Genomic DNA, 18,556 nt, shown 5'->3' with positions numbered 1-18,556 from the left:
GAGACACAGCAGTCCAAACTGGGATATGGAAAGCCAGAAAACTGAAAGGGCTTCTAACTCTCCTCTAATTAGTGTATTAATAAAAAGCTGTCCAGATATGGCTTTGAGGACAGATCAAATTAGAAACTTAAGGATATAAAGAAGTTCTGAACTTCAAAAAAAGTCACATGCTTTGCTCTACAGGTAGCATGCAGAACCCCAAGGGGTTTAGAGTCCTTCCTGGCACCATGCCTGCTGCGGCTGATGTGGTGATCTTGGAGCCTTTTAAAGTGCTACTGGCCATGTGCTAGAGCAAGCCAAGTGGGAAATGCTGGGGACAGGGCCACACCTTTTTCATGGGAAGTGTCTCAGCATGGGACGTAGGCACCTCCAGCTGCTCCTAGCACCTTCACTCATTGTCAGAAATGGACAGAGACTTGCTTTTACTTTTGAAATCACAATGAGAAGATAAAATAGATGCAAGGACGGAGATTGGTTTTTTTTGTTTGTTTTGTTTTGTTTTTTCTTTTACAAAAGTGAGAGCATGGCTATACCCCAGTGTCTGGTGTCTCACTTGACCAGGCAGAGGGAGCAGCTCTGGTCCTAGCACAAGCAAGAGTGGCCTGTGAAGAAAAGCCCAGGGCACAGGAATCCCAGCTGTCCCACTCGTCTGGCCCACGGACCCCAAGACCTCTCCCACACAATGGCCTGCTCGTTTCCAGACCACAGCTTGGCCTGTGGAGGAGCCTGGTGCTGCACAGGGCCTGACTTGGGCCTTCACGGCTTTGGAAGATGGAGTGTGAGCAGAGCAAGATCTGAGTGGAGATATTCAGGATTTTCCAGACACAATAAGGCATTTGCATGTCTGGACTGATCCAGAAAGCTTGTGAATCGTGGCCATGCACTATACGCAGACAGGTGGATGGCCCATCTAGCTCCCAAGCACCAATGTTGTGTTCCCAGCAGTATGCTCTGAATCAGCGCATTAAATGTCAGTGTGCTTTCTGGGAATCTTTGCAACTTACTTCAGCTGGTGCAGCACAATCATTTTCTGTGGTAAAAAGTGACACAAAAAAATGACTGGTAAAAAATGATGCTCTCAAAATAACACAAAGAACATCTGGTGACAGTTGCTAGCAATGCGTAAGTTCATCTCCTCACCAAGCCAGCAGATTAATTTCTGGTAAAGATGGTCATATCAACACAGCAGAATGGTAGCAAGCTGCCTACATGTGGCCTTTGTGCAATTCAAAATCCCTCTCCAATATGTCATATTTTCCATCCTTGTGTAACCAGACCTGATAGAGTGTCAACTGGCAATAATAATTGAATGTGTCAGAATTAACATACACTAATGTATATATTTCACGAATGTTAACTCTTGGTCAGAATAAGCCCAGACTAAAGTACATAGAGTAACATCTGGGGCCCAGAAAGAATGTGTGAAGATGTTCATGTTAGCCTTTACATTTATTGTCAAAGAGCTACAGACTGGTCAAGGAACAGCCACTCAGTGTATGAGGCTGCTGAGCCTTCCCCCTCAAGAGTTTTAAAAGAGGACAAAATCAGATATTCCGGTGATAGTCTGTAGTTTGTGTGAGAAAGTTCGGTCTTCTCCTAGTTACTGAATGCAGTACAGTATTTTCTTGTAGCACAGTTGGTTTTGTTTAATTACAAATGATAAATGAAAAAGTAAACATATTTTTCACTTGCTTTTCTCTTAATGTTTCCTTTAATGCAACCTTTTAATGCCTTTCGTTGCACAGTACAATTGCACAAGATTTCACTTTAAAAATTATGAAAATGTGGCTCATTTGCTCTCTTGCTACAGAGGTCTTACAGTTCAGTCATGCAGTCCTGCAGTGTGTTCTTTGGTTCAGCTGTAAGGCATTTCTTTCCATCTGCACAATGACTGCAGTAAGCCTTCTTTACTTAGATGAATGCTTTTTGACAATCTCAAGGTACTCCTTCACATCATCAGGAGATCCCAAGACAACAGGCACTCTTTGGTGAATATCCTCGGGCACTATATCCAGTATTGCTTGATGACCTGTTGTTGCTATTCCCCCAGCTTTCTCAATAACAAAAGCCATAGGATTGCATTCATAGAGCAGTCTCAGCTGTAGGATAAAAATCAAAATGGCAATGGTCAGTCCAGGCAATAGTGACAATCATGAAATCTAACTATATTTGGCATTTGGTTAAAAACCAGTCAACAATCCAAGTACTCCATATTTAATATAAACTTGACTCCAGAGTTAAATTGTATAGACTTTTCTTTTAAATAAAACAGTGAATGCTGGATTTGCTCAATTCAAGCACTTTCTCCATATCTCATATTTGCATAGTGCACTTTACACAGAGACAAAGCTCATGTGTAAGACACAATCTTTAACAAGGCAGCAGATCATGTAAGCCTGTGTGAAAGAAAACACTGCCCCTGAGTGTGCCATTAGGTTTCTGTAATGAGTAACTGCATCTTATCTGCAATCTGAAGCAATAATTTACGGACAATTACAAAACAGATTAAAGGTCTTTGCTGAATAAACAGTCGCCTTGTCAGCCTGTAAGAGTGTGCTTTTCCATAAGGGACTGTCTGATGTCCTGCAGAGGCAGCCAGGCATGGTTTGTCCAGATGAGTCAGTGTCACCAAGTACAAGATGCAGATGTTTTTCTGTTTAGCAGAGCTTGTCTTATGGAGAACAATACACATAGGCTTCTGATATACCGGTTTGTAACAGGAATCTCAGTGCAGTGTGGGATGTTTATTTTGCTTTGTAACTTTTCACCTGTTTGGGTATGGCATGGCTTGGGATGAAACGGTACAGAGAAGCCTGCTTAAACAGCACATCCCCTGGTACATTCCTGCCAATGTTCCATAATGTGAATGTGTTTGGTTATAAAGAGAAATCAGTACAGATGACACGTGTTAGCAGCAACCCTAACATAGGTGTGTTTTATACAACAGGCTGCTCTCACTTGTGACAGCGTGCAATGGGTGGCCATACCTGCACACCAGAGATGTAAGCTACCAAGATAAAAAAATTACATTCTGAAATCAAAATACTGATCCATGACAGTAAAATATCAATCTAATGTGGCGTCTTCTGTAATTGCCTTTATGTGGGTTTACCTTTCCTTTAGGACTTTTGGAGTTAGCAGGATACAGAAAGATTCCTCCATACACCAGCGTGCGATGCACATCAGCCACCATAGATCCTATATACCTTCCACCATATGGTGAACTGCCGTCCTACAGAAAGACATTTAAATAAGCATAGTTTTTGAGAACATCGGGTTAGTCTTTTTTCCCCGCTAGGTGTGGTCCTAACATCTAATTCCTCCATATTGTAATTCATAGTATTCCAAGGAGCTTTGGAGAAAAATTCAATTTCTTCCTCATTTTCTAAATGGGAAAATCCAAGGAAAAGGACAGACAGAAGATTTCATGATAGATGAGTGGTGATGCCAACAACAGAAGATGTTTCCCAGCTCTCCATCAGTGCTCTAACCCTTAGAAAATACTGCATTTCTAGTAGCAAAAAGACCAAGTGGTAGTAACTGATATTGGAGTTTTTTCTATTGTAGTGCAATAAAATAAATAAATAAATAAATAAATAAAATATAAACAAGAAAGGAAGCAATCTTTAGTACTTCTTTTACCCATTTTCTCCTGATTTTACAACACTTCTGCTAACAAAACGTTCATAGTTCACTACTAAAATTAGTTCTTCAATATAGCTCACGTAGTACATTTTAATATCTTAAACAGCACCTTAAGCCTGGCAAGATGCCAGAAGAAAATGCCACTCTGCCTTCAAAGCCAGGAACTCATGAGCGGCCATCAACATTTAGCAATAGTAAATGTTTACACTTTGCTATCCAGATAATAACTGCAGTGATGACAGAAGGAAGGCATGAGAACAAACATGATTTTTATGGGCACTCCTGAGAGCTTCAGGCCTCCTGATACTAGGAAACTGCATGACCACTAAGCAGACTTTGAAACTACACGAGGCTTTCAGGTGGGAGGCCCTTGGGAACACTGCTTGTGTTATCACTGAGCACATTGCCCACCCCTGCCCAGCTTCTCCACCTAATCAGCCACTGCAGTGATGCAGCAGCAATCTGACACCTGTAGAAAACATGCTTTCAACAACAGATGAGCCTTCCTATCCAGTCTATCACTAAATGCCCAGTTTTGCCTCCAGCACCATTACTCGGGTCCCCAGCAAGGATGGAAGATAAGTAAATAAATAAATAAACAAACAAAATAGATAAATAGAAAAGAAAAAAAAAGGGCGTGGGGTGGGGTGTGAAGTGCAATACTGAAGAATGGTGAAATATCTGGTCACATCAGTCATACTGGTGGTAGGGGAATGGTTGGATCAGGTGATATTGGAGGTCTTTTCCAACCTTCATGATTCTATGATTCTGTGATCAACTGCAGCTCTAACCAGCAGCCCTACATAAATGCAGATATATTTTAAATAGATAAAGAATAAGAAGTTGTGGAACAGTACTTCATAACAGTCATTAATTGTAAAGTAGGAAATTAGAAGTGTAACTTGTCATCCAGAAACTGAATCTCTTACCTCAGGGAATTTCTTCTTCTTGAGATACTCTGTAACTGCAGGATCAAAGTATTTAGCATAGCCCTCATTGAGGCTGTAGATATTTCCCTTCTTTTTGATTTTTACATCCCTGTCGACCAAGATGAATTCTCCAATTGCCTAACAATAAGAAAGAAAATCAAATTGTTAATATTAGCTGATCATTTATTTACAAAGCGAAAACCAATCATACATACAACTAAGGAAAAATTCACTACAGCTTCCGTCTTCAGTAACAATTCAGTACCTATGAAAAAGTGATGATTGCAGTTCAGAGGCAAAGTGTTTTGCTTATCCATAAAACACAGAGCGGGAATCCCAGGGTCATGCAAAGTTCTTCATGCTACCATTCCCAGCTCTCTTTCATTTTTCTATGCCAAAAAATGCTGTTGCCTGCAAATTTGTTTAGCTCTCTGCACTTTTGCTAGACTTATAATCAAAGTGCGGCTCTGAGGAGTTCAGAAACTGACAGTGCCAGCTGGAGCAATGTGCAGTTATGTTCAGATAGCTATAGACATTAATAAACTCCAGTTTGCCTTAGCTTTCACTAACTAGAAGCCTGGAGTGAAGAGAACTAATCTCTGTAACCAACAGCTGGGCTCTTTCGTTTTCACTGATGTAACTTTCGATGTTAGTGCTAAAAGCAAACAAAATAACATGCACACATGCACAAAGCGATATCTGCTATCTGAATATAGACAAAAACACATGCAGCTACTTAAGCTGTTACTTAGCAGGGAGCACCACATTATATCCTGCTGCTTGACCACTGCAGTTTCTAAAAATTTAATACACGCAGGTGGCACATGCTGATTAACTGATGACACTAAGATGGTTCACCATGGCTGCGGTCAATATGCCTTTGATTTTAAAATTCCTACGGTCAATGCATTCTAGAATGTCTAATGCATCCACACACGTCACTTACTCTTTTACTCATCATGGTGAGCCCTGAAAATGTAAAAGAAGGTTAAATATTTCTGGTTCTTCAGGTTTACTAAGGTCCTAGCATCACAGAAAAGACAGAAAAATCCACAAATGCATTCTGCATTGTTGAAAACAGCTTATTTTAAATATCACATTATCTGACACATGCCACATACTCGCTTCACTGCCCTGTCTTCCCATTGTTGAACCACCCACCTTGGTAGGCAGAGAGAATATAAAAATCTCTCGACATTATTTTTGACAGGTTGTTGACTTCATTTTTCCACGTCAGCTTTAATTTGAAAATTGCTCTTTGATTTTTTGATGGACAAGGCATTCTTACGGAGTACCTTGTTATCCCTAACAAACAAACAAACAAACAAGCAAACAGAAGACTTCCTCACCGGATCCAGCATAAAGCAGTTGACACCTCCAGCAGAAGTGGCTAGTACCAGCATCGTGGCACTCCCATAGAGAGCATAACCAGCTGCCACGAGATTACGCCCTGGTTGTAAAGCATCTTTCCCAGAAGGTTCCTCAGGAGTCACCTAGAATAAGAAGGAGCATAGCAAACTTTACTTCATTTTTCTAGCTGGTATATAACTGGACTCTTTGAGATAGGGATGGCCTTCTGCTTTGTACCCATGCAACAGGTGTCACAAATGCTTCCATGAACTACAACTAGGATTCCTACTGGATGCGTTATATTACTGGATGCATTATATATAATGCACAAATTACATGGAGGAGACAAACACATTGATCTAGAAATGCTCTTGTATAAGCCTGGTTGGAATGCAGGAAACAGGAAAGGATTAAGGAGATATTATAGAGCTGTGTGCCTCCCCGTGGGTCATGATGAACACAGCTAGAAGCAAAACTCCGGAGCACAGTTGAAAAGCAAGCAACAAGACATGACTCATGGAGTTTACAGCTGATCAAAAGCAGCTAGGGTTGTTTTGTTTTCCTTTGCTACATATAAAAATGAAATGGAAAATAGATACTTTGAGGTGCGTGACAACATACAAAAGATGATTAAAACGGACAGTTGGGTGTGTTTTATCTGACTTACTGTTTCCCCCTTCTTGTGACATGTAAGTCCGGTATTTCAAGCTCCTTCAGACAAGATTTCTGCCTTTCACACTGAATTAGACACTTGAAATGCACACGCCATGTTTCAGCTCTGGTTTGTATTTGAAGCCTATCCTCAGGCTAGCAGGACTATTAGTACAGAGAACAGGAAAACCGGAAAGCACATTCCCCAGGTAGATGTCAAACACGTGGTATTTTGTCTCTATAAAGGTATTCATGAAATCTAATACCTGCTTTGTTTGTAAGGGCTAATTCCTCTAGCTGGCTAATTAAGCATCAGCCAGGCTCCCATGTACATGGAAGTACCTCTCATCTTCTAACATCTAAAATCCCTCACAAATGTGTTTTATACAAGTGTCTGAAACAACAGATTTATTTAACTTAAAGCCAGTCCTGAAAGCCTTTTTCACAAACAAGTTTAGTTAGATTTTATTGAGTCTTCATATGCAATTATGTATTATCAAAAGGTGCACAATAATATTTTTTCCTACCTTACATGAAAGCATTTTACCTTTCTATAGATGCCAAAGATGGTCCCAATGGAAACAAGACAGTCAATATTAGATGAGCCATCCAGGGGGTCTATGCAAACTATGTATTTACCCTAGAAAATACAAAATAGAGAGCAATAAGATTAGTGACATTATTTGCCTCCCTCCCCCGAATACAAGAACTTTAGTATGTAAATATTCTCACACAATTTCAAATTGATATTAACTAAAATGCTGTTATAGATTATGAAGGACTGGAATTCCAGTAATATTTACTATTCAGGCTACATTTTCTCACCTTAGTAAAACTGCTTTCTGAATTATAAGGAAAAAAAGGACGATTTAAGAAGATCAGTCTGTTAAGAGCTAAAATTAGAGATATCAAAAAATGACTTTAACAATTGACATTCATAAACTATACACTTCATTTTAATGCATGTTCCACTTTAAAACCCTATGCTCAGAACTTATCTTAGCCAGTTTGTGGTCTTATCCTATATTGTTTTTTCCTTCCCATCCCTTGCCCAACCACCCCCCCCCCCCCAAAAAAAAAAAAGGAAAAAAAAGGAAAAGAAAAAAAAGAACTGTCTCTGCCCATTGCTGTATTATGGATTCCTGCAAGTACAGGAAATTGCCAATACGGGGAAAATAGCTCATTCCACTCTACCTATTAAATAGCTTGTTTTCCCCTTATCTTGCCCACAGTCATTTTAATAATCATGTGTATTAACAGTGTTTGACTATTTGCTCTTCATTTGATTTAACCCTGAATACCAAAAACCTTTTAAGCACAGAATTACTTTCCTCTGCTATCATAAGCGTAGAAATTCTGATAAAAACACATTAGCTCGCATTTAGTTTAAAAAAGCATTAAAATTAAGCCTACAGATCCTCAAAGAGCAGTGAAGGAATCATATTTGTTCAGATCTCAAGCAGACTTTGCTCATCCAATGCCCATGGAATCAATTTTCAGGATTTCTCAACAAGGAGCAAAAGCGAGAACTGTTTTGACAAAACAAGTGTTATACCTTCTAAATTAGATTAAGATTTTTGTTTTCTCTATTTTTATTTTTAATCAGATTTTTTACACAGCAGAATATTAGCCAGGAAAAATGAATTATGATCATTCAACAAGTGTATGCGGACTTGTGCACATAAGTAATGCCTAGGCCAAAAAGTCAAAATTATTTCTTGTTTCACTGTTGTTAAGTCCTATTTTCATGGACTTCTGTGAGAATTTGCTTAAATTAAACAACCCAAGATCTGATCTGCACTGAACAGATATTCAGTCTTTTACTGACAATTCTACTTTACAGAAGTGCTGGATTGACTCAGAGCATAGCTCTAGAGATCAGGAGGAATAACCGTGAAGTTTCCTCCACAAGTAGGAAAAAGTGGGGTAAGAAAGAATGTGGAGAAGAACCACAAAGAAAACAAATTTTTAAAAATGTATCTTGGGAACAGAAATAACAGAGAGAACAAATGCTCAGGCAGAGAAACACACCAGTAAATTATAATAAAACAAAATAAAATAAAATTCCAAGAAACTGCTCATATTTGCATTTCCAGAAAAGTACATGTTCTCCGAAATTTTCAGCTCAGTTTCAATTTCTTACATTTGAAGAAATACAATTGTAAAGGCTTATTTGGAATGAAGCACAGATAACTTTTAAAGCTACCAACCCTTTTGTCAGCTTCCACTATTACAGCATCTTTGTTTTCCTCTGACACGATGACACATGTGCTGAAGGATGACTTGAGCATATTAATCACCAGATCATTGGAAAGGATATCCAGCTTCTTTACTTGATCTCCTGTCACATTGGTAGAACCAGCAATTCCATAGCTAAAGTGAAGGAAGGAGAGAGCATTTAGTCAGAGCAGGGCGCTATGCCTTCCTAAGCATCCCATTTCTGGCAAGGTAAAACAAGCCTGGATGATATCTCATTTTTTTAAAACTGTGTTTTATTTATTGTCCATTGGATTCTTGCTGAGACCTGCTAACATTATGTCTGTTGTGGCAAATCTAGAAGACATCAAATGTGAGGAACACAAAAAAGGGGATCATTTTTATACAGTCCCTGAACTGTATATAGGCAGACATAGCCAGAGCAGGCTGTGAAGGCTGAGTTACAATAATTATGTTACTTTATATTAACTATAAAACCTAAATATTGTCCCTCAATCCTAGCCTCCAAAATCACAGCAGTTTACCACAAAAACTAAGATTTGCTAGAAAATTTATACTTAAAAAGTAACAATGGACCTGACTACACTAGTTACACTATAACTTTTCTCTGTAACTTGCTTTTGGTGAGCCATATCACATACAGATTCCAGAACAAATATTGCGCTCACGCATAAATCAACATTTTCACGATTCAGTGTTTTCAGTTTTGATTTTACGTAGTAAGCATTTCTTTGGGAATAAAACTGAGAAACACAAACACGAAACACAAATACAGTCCTGCCAGCTAATCAGAATCTAGCCATCTGGCATCAGGAAGTACTGGGAGACTTCGCGATAGGCACTTTTGAAAGCATACAAAACAGAGAACGGGAAGTGTAGCTCTAAGAAGAGCAAAACGAGACCCGGCCCCGCACACATTCAGACGACTCTTATGTACTTCAGCTGTAGTGCACCGGTTACTCTGAATACTGATATTTCTGGTCGTCTGCAATAATGCTGCACTTAGGAATACAACAATGTACTGCATTTCTTCGATTTGATGCAAGAGACAAAGAAAAAGACACAGAATAATTCTCTCTCTGTCTGTCTCCATCTCTGCCACAGCAGCTCAAATGCTTTCCTGCACCTGGGGGGATCATAAGGCAAGGGTATGGGCACAGATATCGAACATGTGTGCAGCTCAGCAAAGCAGCAGGAACAGGACCTTTGAGTGTGACAAATCAGGTCACTGATGGGAAAACCTGGTCTCTTCTGATAGACATAAGAGGCATGGGAAAGGGCTAGCACACAGCAATTAAAAAACTATCCCAGCCGTTTAAAATCTGAAGTTAAAACAGAGAAAAATAGTTCAAATATACAAAAAGCAGGACTTTTTCACTGTCTCCTGCAGTTGCTTCTATTTTATTAACTTCAAATTTTTCAGCTCTGATGCTAATAACACATTTTACAATAAAAATTGCTTTGTATTGCTAGGGGCCTTTTGCTTCATATATTTTCCACTACATGGTACGTAGATGCAAATTCATTTTCTCTCTACCACATTTTTCATTAGGTAATGAGGCAGCTCACGTCTAAACCCCTGATCAGCATACAGTTTGGCATACCAATGATATGTAAAATACCTAGGGGAAGTAGTTATTAACAAATAGTTTTGTTTTTAACATTTTGAGAGCTCTAATTTCCTCCTGATTCTCCTCCAGTCCATGCCCCTGGACGTCAGCGCTGACTGGCTGACTGCAGACACTGCTGTTCCTGATGGAGGCTCTTGCTAAAAACTGACATTGCTATGGTGCAACAAAGAGAAAAAGAAAAAAAAAAAAACTACAACACTGAATTTGATTAAACACCTCATAGCACAAAGTGGTGCTTTGATTTTGAGCAGTTGAGTACTGAGAACAGTAACCCAGCCATATTTTGGCAGGCTTCATCTTTCAGCCTGCTCCTTCGGTCTGCTGGCTCAAAGCATCCAGCCTGACGGGGGTCTGCATGCAAGCCCATCACCTGCCAAAGGCTGCGTGCCCTGTGAGTGAAGGAGCAGCACAACACAACACGCTCCTCTGGGGAGAAGCCCAAGCCCACGGAGCTACAGCAACAGCTCTGGGGAGGAGAGGAGAGGAGGGACAAGTGGCAGGACAAGGGGCATCTCAAACTATTTCCAAGGACCTCCTGGGCTGCTGCTGATGGGCGCAGGGATGGGGATGGGGATGGGCGCAGGGATGGGGATGGAGATGGGAATGGGGATGGGGATGAACATGGGGATAAGGATGGGGATGGGGATGGGGACAGGATGGGGATAGGGATGTGGACAGGGATGGACATGAACATCAGGATGGGGATGGGGACGGGGATGGACATGGACATGGCAATGGGGATGGGATAGGAATGTGGATGGGGATGGACGTGGGGAGGGGCAGGGGGATGGGGATACACACAGGGACAGGGATAGACATGGGGATGGGGATGGACATGGGGATGGGGATGGACATGGGGACGGCGCACTCACAGGTTGGCGATGCCTGCCTTGCGCACGGCGGTGGAGATGGCCTTGATGGCGGTGCAGAGGGAGTTGAGGAGCTGCGTGAACTCCCCGGTGCCCTTCGCCCGCCTGCCCTCCTCCATCACGAAGCGGGTCATGGTGATGACATTGGTGTCGAAGGCCGAGCGGTCCGTCATCCTGCCAGCACCGCAGCACTGCCGCCGCTCCCCCCGCCGCCCGCAGCACCAGCACCGGCCGGGGGGCGGAGGGGGGGCGGGGGGGGGTGGAGCCTTCACATGCCCCCGCCCATCTCCGCCCCAGCCCCCGCCCCCACCCCCTTGTATAGCCACAACTCTCTCAGGCACGCGATCTGCTTTTTTTGGGGGGTAGTTGGAATGCACCCAGTTGGATAAACACAGCCTTAAATGATAAAGATGTGCACCTCTCAATATACACGCGTGCTGTCTTCCAAAGCACGTTCCGTATCTGTGCCTCGCCAACATCAAAGGTGTGCATAAATGCCTTCTCCTGTAGGTGTGCACAGCTTTGGCCCAATTAACCCATGCCTGGCGTTACAGACACTCCAGACAGCCTTAGGTGTTAGTAGCTGAAATGCTCTTCTAAAAGGGATGGTTCAGTACTTCACATTTCACGTGGATTTTGTAAAATTGATAAAGCATTGATGTTAGCTTTTTCTTTAAGGGTTTAATGCTTTACAACTACATTACACAGCTACATCTGTCCAAATAGTTGAGACCAATTAATAGTGAGCATCCCATAAAATTTGAGATGAGTGGACTTAACCTAGTTAGAAATAAGTAGGCTAAAACAGCCTGGAAATATATGACTTCAGGAAACAAAACTCAGAACTGCTGATTTGTTGCAGTTTACCTTAATTGTGAAGACCCTAATAAATACATCAATAATCTGTAGGAAGAGTTATACATTTGTGTATAAAAAAAGTCAAGATCATATCAAAACACTTGCAATCCAAAGTTTAGTATGCATGCCTGAGGACTAAGCTCTTTCATCTCACTTGCAGGGCTATGCACTGTCCTCAAGTCCTGAACAGAAACGCGTGCTCTTTTGGTGATGTAGAGGTGACTGGGGAAAGTGTTTTGCTCCTCTGTTCCTACCATCAGGTTCAGGTAGAAACAAACAATCCGTGAATTGAAAGAGCAGTCATTTGAAAGGGTGCTGGTTTCACACTGGTCTATCCAGATGTGTGTTTTCCACTGTGGGCAGGTAGCTTAATTATTTTTAGCAGTTATATCATGTTCATAATCTTCTGAACTGAAGACAACTTTGTTTACAGTAGATTAACCCATTTTCATACCCATGGCCTTAAAATAAGCCTAGATATTGGCAATTCTGGGGATTCTACTATCATGTTGAAAGCTGACTTCACATTAAATAATTGAGATCAAAATTGTCAAGGGTAGACAAATGAAGAGAACATAAAGCTTAATGCTATAAACTGCTTTTCACACAAATTTTCAGGCAGAATCTGCAACCCACAGAGAGTTCCCTGCTATGAGAACCAGCTATCCAGTCAAGATATCTGGCTAAGTTTGTCTATATTAGCCAGAGACTATGGTATAGGTATATCCTGAGATGATTCCGATCAATTCCCAAACCTGTGTTTGTTAAAAGAAAACACCACTAGCTTAGTCAATGTTATACTAGGGGCTTAATTTTTGCCTCTTTGTCAGTATTTTCACATATCTTAAGACAATGCAGAAAGATAACAGGAACAAAATTATAAATGAAACAACACAAGTGTCAAAAGACCCTTGGACTGCAGAACAAATCTTTTAACTTCCTAAACACATAGGCAATCCTACAGCAACCACACTATGTGGTATCTATAAAGCCAGTATAAGATTAAAAGTAGGTTCTACATGTTTTGAACTTTTCCCCTTAGAAACCAGTAGTTAAACATTTATTGAAAATGAATTTGTGGCGTTTGAGAAGAAAGGTCAGCGCTGGTAGATTAAACATTGCTGAAACAGCTTAATTCTGAATGGAAGAAAACATGGTCCTGTTTACGAACAGATGACGTTCAACCAGCCATGGTTCACAGCTGACTTAGAACTGTAAGCATCCAAAACCACAACTTTTTTGAAGCAAATTGCTACATTGAAAATAAGATACATGTTGATGAATAATTCCCAGGTATTTTATGGTGAAGTTTGCCACTTCTTGTAGTTTCAAAGGACAGACAAAAGGACTATGGGAGTAAAACCCTTTCACAAAGCCTTCTTTTTTTTTTTTCCCTGAAGTCAGAGTGTCAACATGGAAAGGGTAGTCTTAGATCCCACTTTTGCTGAGAAAAATTCTCTCTGTGCGAAAGTATTGCAGCTGCAGAAGTTTCTTGCCGGCTGGGTGGACTGAGGGTCAGATCCAAAAAGTCACACAGCAGTCACTCACAAGACAGTATCAGTCCAGCTACTCTCTGCCTTGCTATGCCATGATGTTTGGGACTGGAGCAGAATGAAGGGGATTACAAAGGCTGCCCATCATTTACTGCAGGAGATGGATCAGGAGGAGTTGCAGTAGCATGTGTGGAACTTCAGGCAGGGAAGTGTACCATGCAGGAAATTCTCAGGTGGATTTTTGTTTAGGCAATCAATCTTTCATCTTTTTAGCTCCAGACAGTTCTTTGTTTCTCCTATGTGAATTGGGCATGCTGGGCCAGGATATTTATTTTTGACTGTGATAACAAAACACATCCCAACTCCAAACACAGGTGAAATATACCAGAAAGCATAAAATTCAAAGGGATGTAATTAAGCATACAAATTAGCTAAACATTAATATCTGGTATAGTAGCTGTAAAATGGGATTAATTTGTTATTACGTATTAAATTACTTTGCCAATTGAACTAGAAAGTAGGGATTAATTTAAACCCTCTGGTAAGGCATTTTCCTGTACTGTGCTTGTATACTGCCCTCTTGTGGAAGTAGCGTATGAACACTTTTAGCATTTTGTGAGACCTGGCTCTTTTGAGAGTACATTTGCATTTTTCTGTAGGTTGACAAAGCACTTAACATGCAGACAACAGACGCTGTTGTCTGCAGACAGACGCCTATACCTGCCTCTGAAGAACAAATATTGAATTGTAACTTTTATTGTCATTTTTAAGTATCTGTATTTGTTACTTATCCACAAAACTCTACCAGGAAAACAGACCAGAGTATGTTACCTGAACATTACTTATGCTATCACTTTGTCTTATAAAACGTGTAAACTAAAAGTATGTTAAATAACCATTGCAAGTCTACATTGTCAAGATTCAAAAGCTGATAAAAAACTGACGAGGTTTCAGTTCATTCTATACTAAGCTAAACACAGGGTAGAGTTATTGTGTTCAATTGTTCACTTTGCAAAAAGAAATGATTTTTTTGTCAACACTAAGTAACATAAAGTCATGATGATATGATACAATTTCACAATGCAACAACCAGATGGAAAAATGCCTTTCTACATTTAAAGAGGGAACCTAAGAAGTCAAGATTGCCAGACGAAGGACACTTGGTATAACAGGTCAAATTCTCTGCTCAGACCCAGCTCCTTGGATAGATTTCTGAGGCAGATATCCCATCAATGTCCTTGTGGATTTCACTGACAGCTCAAATACCCAGTTATATTGTTCCACTTCGAAGACCTATCTGCTCAGGTTTTTCAGATGCAGTTGTTTGAGATGATTTAAATGAATGGTATTAAGGAGGGTTCACTGTGAGGGTTTAACTAGGGCATTTGTTTGGCTTTGGCAATTTTAACTTTGTGTGATTCAATTCAGAGTTTTCACATTTCACATCTCAAATGTTTATCAGCACGATAAAAATTCTTCTCTTATTTAAAGCTAGAGAGCTTGGCTTTTCTACTTTTATTTGCAGTGTAAGGAAGGTCTGACTCGAAACTATTGTGTTAGTGAGATACAGAGAGATAGAGTATGGTACAGAAATGCAGCATGATATTCACAAAAGCCTCCTTTTGTGTAAGTCTATGAAATAATACAGCTGGAAAAAAAAAAAAAAGAGAGAGAGAGAGAGAGAGAGAATGAGTGACTGTTTACCAGGTTATTCCCTGTTGCTCTTAGCCAACTGTATTCTGTTACATGCCAAAAGTACAGGCAACAAAACTATCTAAAATGACTATTAGCTTCTGTATTTCTAATACTAATTCTATCCATAGTTTGCATAGTTTGCTACAGCTTCTAAATTCCACTTAAACATCAGCTAATTGGTAAAACTGCCTTGTGAGGTAAGTAGGCAAGAAAAGAAGATCAAGGAAAAGACTTTGTCCTATGCCAGAGAGCAAATCTGTGTATGAATGAAAAGCTGCCTGATTGCTTTGGGAATTCACACAGTGAGAGAGAGAGAAAATGGGAAAGGAAAGCATTTAGCTCGACAATACAAGTAACTGCCTCTGTGACCTTTTATTTGTTTTTCCTCTTGCTCTACTGACTTGATACACATTTGGTGTTACAATTGCAGGCAGTACAGAGGAGAGAAGGGATGTGCCAAGCACATGCTGAGTCAGCTCTGGAGAAATAACCTGAATCATAGAATCATTAAGGTTGGAAGAGACCTTCAAGATCATGCAGTCCAACCATCCCACTACCACCAACGTCACCCACTATACCATGTCCCTAATCACCACATCCAACCTTCCTTGAACACCCCCAGGGACGGTGATGCCACCGCTTCCCCGGGCAACCTGTTCCAATGCCTGACTGCTCTTTCTGAGAATAAATGTCTCCCAATTTCCAACATACACCTCCCCTGGCTTAACTTCAGGCTATTTCCTCAGTCAGTCCTCACAGGACTTGTGTTCCAGGCCCTTCACCAGCTTCATAGACCTTCTCTGGACATGCTTCTTGTACTGAGCGGCCCAAAGCTGAACACAGTACTCTAGGTAAGGCCTCATCAGAGCTGGGTACAGGGGAATAATCACCTCCCTGGCCCTGCTGGCTACACTGTTCCTGATACAAGCCAGGATGCTGTTGGCCTTCTTGGCCACCTGGGCACACTGCTGGCTCATGTTCAGGTGAGCATCGACCCACACTCCCAGATCAATTTTCTTCTGAACAACTTTCAAGCCACTCTGCCCCAAACCTGTAGCATTGCATGGGGTTGTTGTGGCCAAAGTGCAGGACCTGGCACTTAGCCATGTTGAACCTCATCCCACTGGCTTCTGCCCAACCTGTCCAGGTCCCTCTGCAGGGCCTTCCTACCCTTCGGCAGGTCGACACTTCCACCCAGCTTGGTGTCATCTGCAAACTTACTGAGGGTGCACTCAATTCCCTCATCCAAGTCATCAATAAAAATATTAAAGAGGATGGGCCCCAACACCAAGCCCTGGGGAACACCACTGGTGACCGGTTGCCAACTGGATTTCACTCCATTCATCACCACACTCTGGGACCAGCCGTCCAGCCTGTTTTTAACCCAGCAAAGCATGTACCTGTCCACGCTACGGACTGACAGCTTCTCCAGGAGAATACTGTGGGAGACCATGTCAAAGGCCTTGCTGAAGTCTAGGTAGACTACGTCAACTGCTTTTCCCTCATCCCCCAGGTGGGTCACCCGGTCATAGAAGGAGATGAGGTTGGTCAGGCAGGACTTGCCTTTCATGAACCCATGCTGACTGGGCCTGAGACACCAGCTGTCCTGCATACGTTGCATGATTGCATTCAAGGTGACCTGTTCCATCACCTTTCCTGGCACCGAGGTCAGGCTGACAGGCCTGAAAGTTCAACCCATACAGCTAGGACATTACTGCGAGACTGTATGACTTTAGTAATGGGAAGGAGAGGTGGGTAGGAAGAAATCTACTCTTTAGATCGCTATACAGAGTCCATTTGGTTGTGATGAGTATGTCGTAGGTCAAAATCCTTTCCAATCAACTGGTTATACAAATAGCTATAGGTAGCTATAAAATCCTGAACTAAAGTTGGATTTTACCTCACAAATTCGCATCATTGTTGCAAGTAGTCTCACATTACCAATGACAGTAGTATAGCAAATAGTATAGTGTATAATAGTATATAATATATAATAGTGTAGTAACTTTTTTTCTAAATCAGAATGACAGCATTTTCCAGTGATGGAATTTCTGACAAAACAAACAAACAAACAAACAAACAAACCAAAAACACATTTAGGACTGATTAGAATATTCTGTTCTGTTGAAATAATAGTAATAATAACGATAACGATAACAATAATAATAATAATAATAACAGGATTTATTATTTATTTCTGGTGCTTAAAAAAATTAATCACTTTGCCATACTTAACAATATATATATATTCTTTTCGTTGAGAGTTTGCTAACAGAAATTCTACTGAAATCAACTTGTTCCTATTAAATTTTTCATCTGAGTGAGAATTGCATTTTCTAGAATATTGTTCAGTCAGCTGTAGCATCCCTGTTACTAAGAGTCCTCTAAGTCTCAATGCTGGCACTAAATATCATTGCCGATGTTACTGAAATAAGTTGGGCAGCTCTGAACACTGTAATCATTGACTCATAGAATCGTAGAAAGGTTGGGGTTGGAAAGGACCTTAAAGACCACCCATTTCCAACCCCTGTGCCATGGGCAGGGACACCTCCCACTAGATCAGGTTGCCCAAAGCCCCATCCAACCTGGCCTTAAACACTTGGAGAGATGGGACATCCACAGCTTCTCTGGGCAACCTGTTCCTGTGCCTCACCACACTCTGAGTGAAGAATTGCTTTCTTATACCTAACCTCAACCCACACTTTTTTAGTATAAAATTGTTACCCCTTGTCCTGTTACTATGCTCCTTGCTAGAGTACCTCCCCATCTTTCCTGTAGGGTCCCTTTAAATATTTTAGATCATAAAAGACCAATGTTTTACAGAATAAATTACAATTAAAGAAATTTTGACTGGACTAAGACTCACTGGTTAGGCTGAAGTAAGCAACCAATTTTAGAGTGATCATGGAATTAATATGCAAATAACTGTATTGCAACCAGGCTCTTTGCCAAAACATTATTTATATATTTCCTTTCCTAGCTCACAGGGGTTTTAGAAGTGATTTGTGTTAACAGAGTTTATATGTCCACTGCTAGGTGTCTCCGCACTGGTCTGCAAGCATGAAGCAGAAAAAAACTCCCTCCGGAACGTGATGCTTTCCTAGCTATCTGCCAAGTGTGGGTTGTTCTGCTTCATGCTATTTTTACTCACAGTTACTTACGGTAAATTCAGAAGGATTGTCCCCAAGACTCTAGCACCATATGGGCTGCTCTAGAAA

At 40.9% G+C, this 18,556-nt stretch overlaps 1 protein-coding gene across 1 annotated transcript; it reads right to left on the bottom strand.

Annotated features, from left to right (window-relative positions):
* Positions 1-1,680: 1,680 nt before the first annotated feature.
* On the bottom strand, positions 1,681-11,530 carry FBP1 (fructose-bisphosphatase 1). Its single transcript, XM_083816001.1, has 7 exons — positions 11,296-11,530; positions 8,786-8,948; positions 7,123-7,215; positions 5,924-6,067; positions 4,575-4,712; positions 3,113-3,232; positions 1,681-2,099 (listed from the first exon to the last, which is right to left on the bottom strand). The coding sequence occupies exons 1-7, from the start codon at positions 11,463-11,465 to the stop codon at positions 1,908-1,910; spliced, it is 1,020 nt and encodes a 339-aa protein (XP_083672127.1). The 5' UTR covers positions 11,466-11,530; the 3' UTR covers positions 1,681-1,907.
* Between the last annotated feature and the right edge of the window lie 7,026 nt (positions 11,531-18,556).

This window comes from Anser anser, assembly GCF_964211835.1.
Source record: "Anser anser genome assembly, chromosome: Z".
Classification (NCBI taxonomy): Eukaryota; Metazoa; Chordata; class Aves; order Anseriformes; family Anatidae; genus Anser; species Anser anser.
This window is presented reverse-complemented; position numbering and strand designations above follow the sequence as displayed.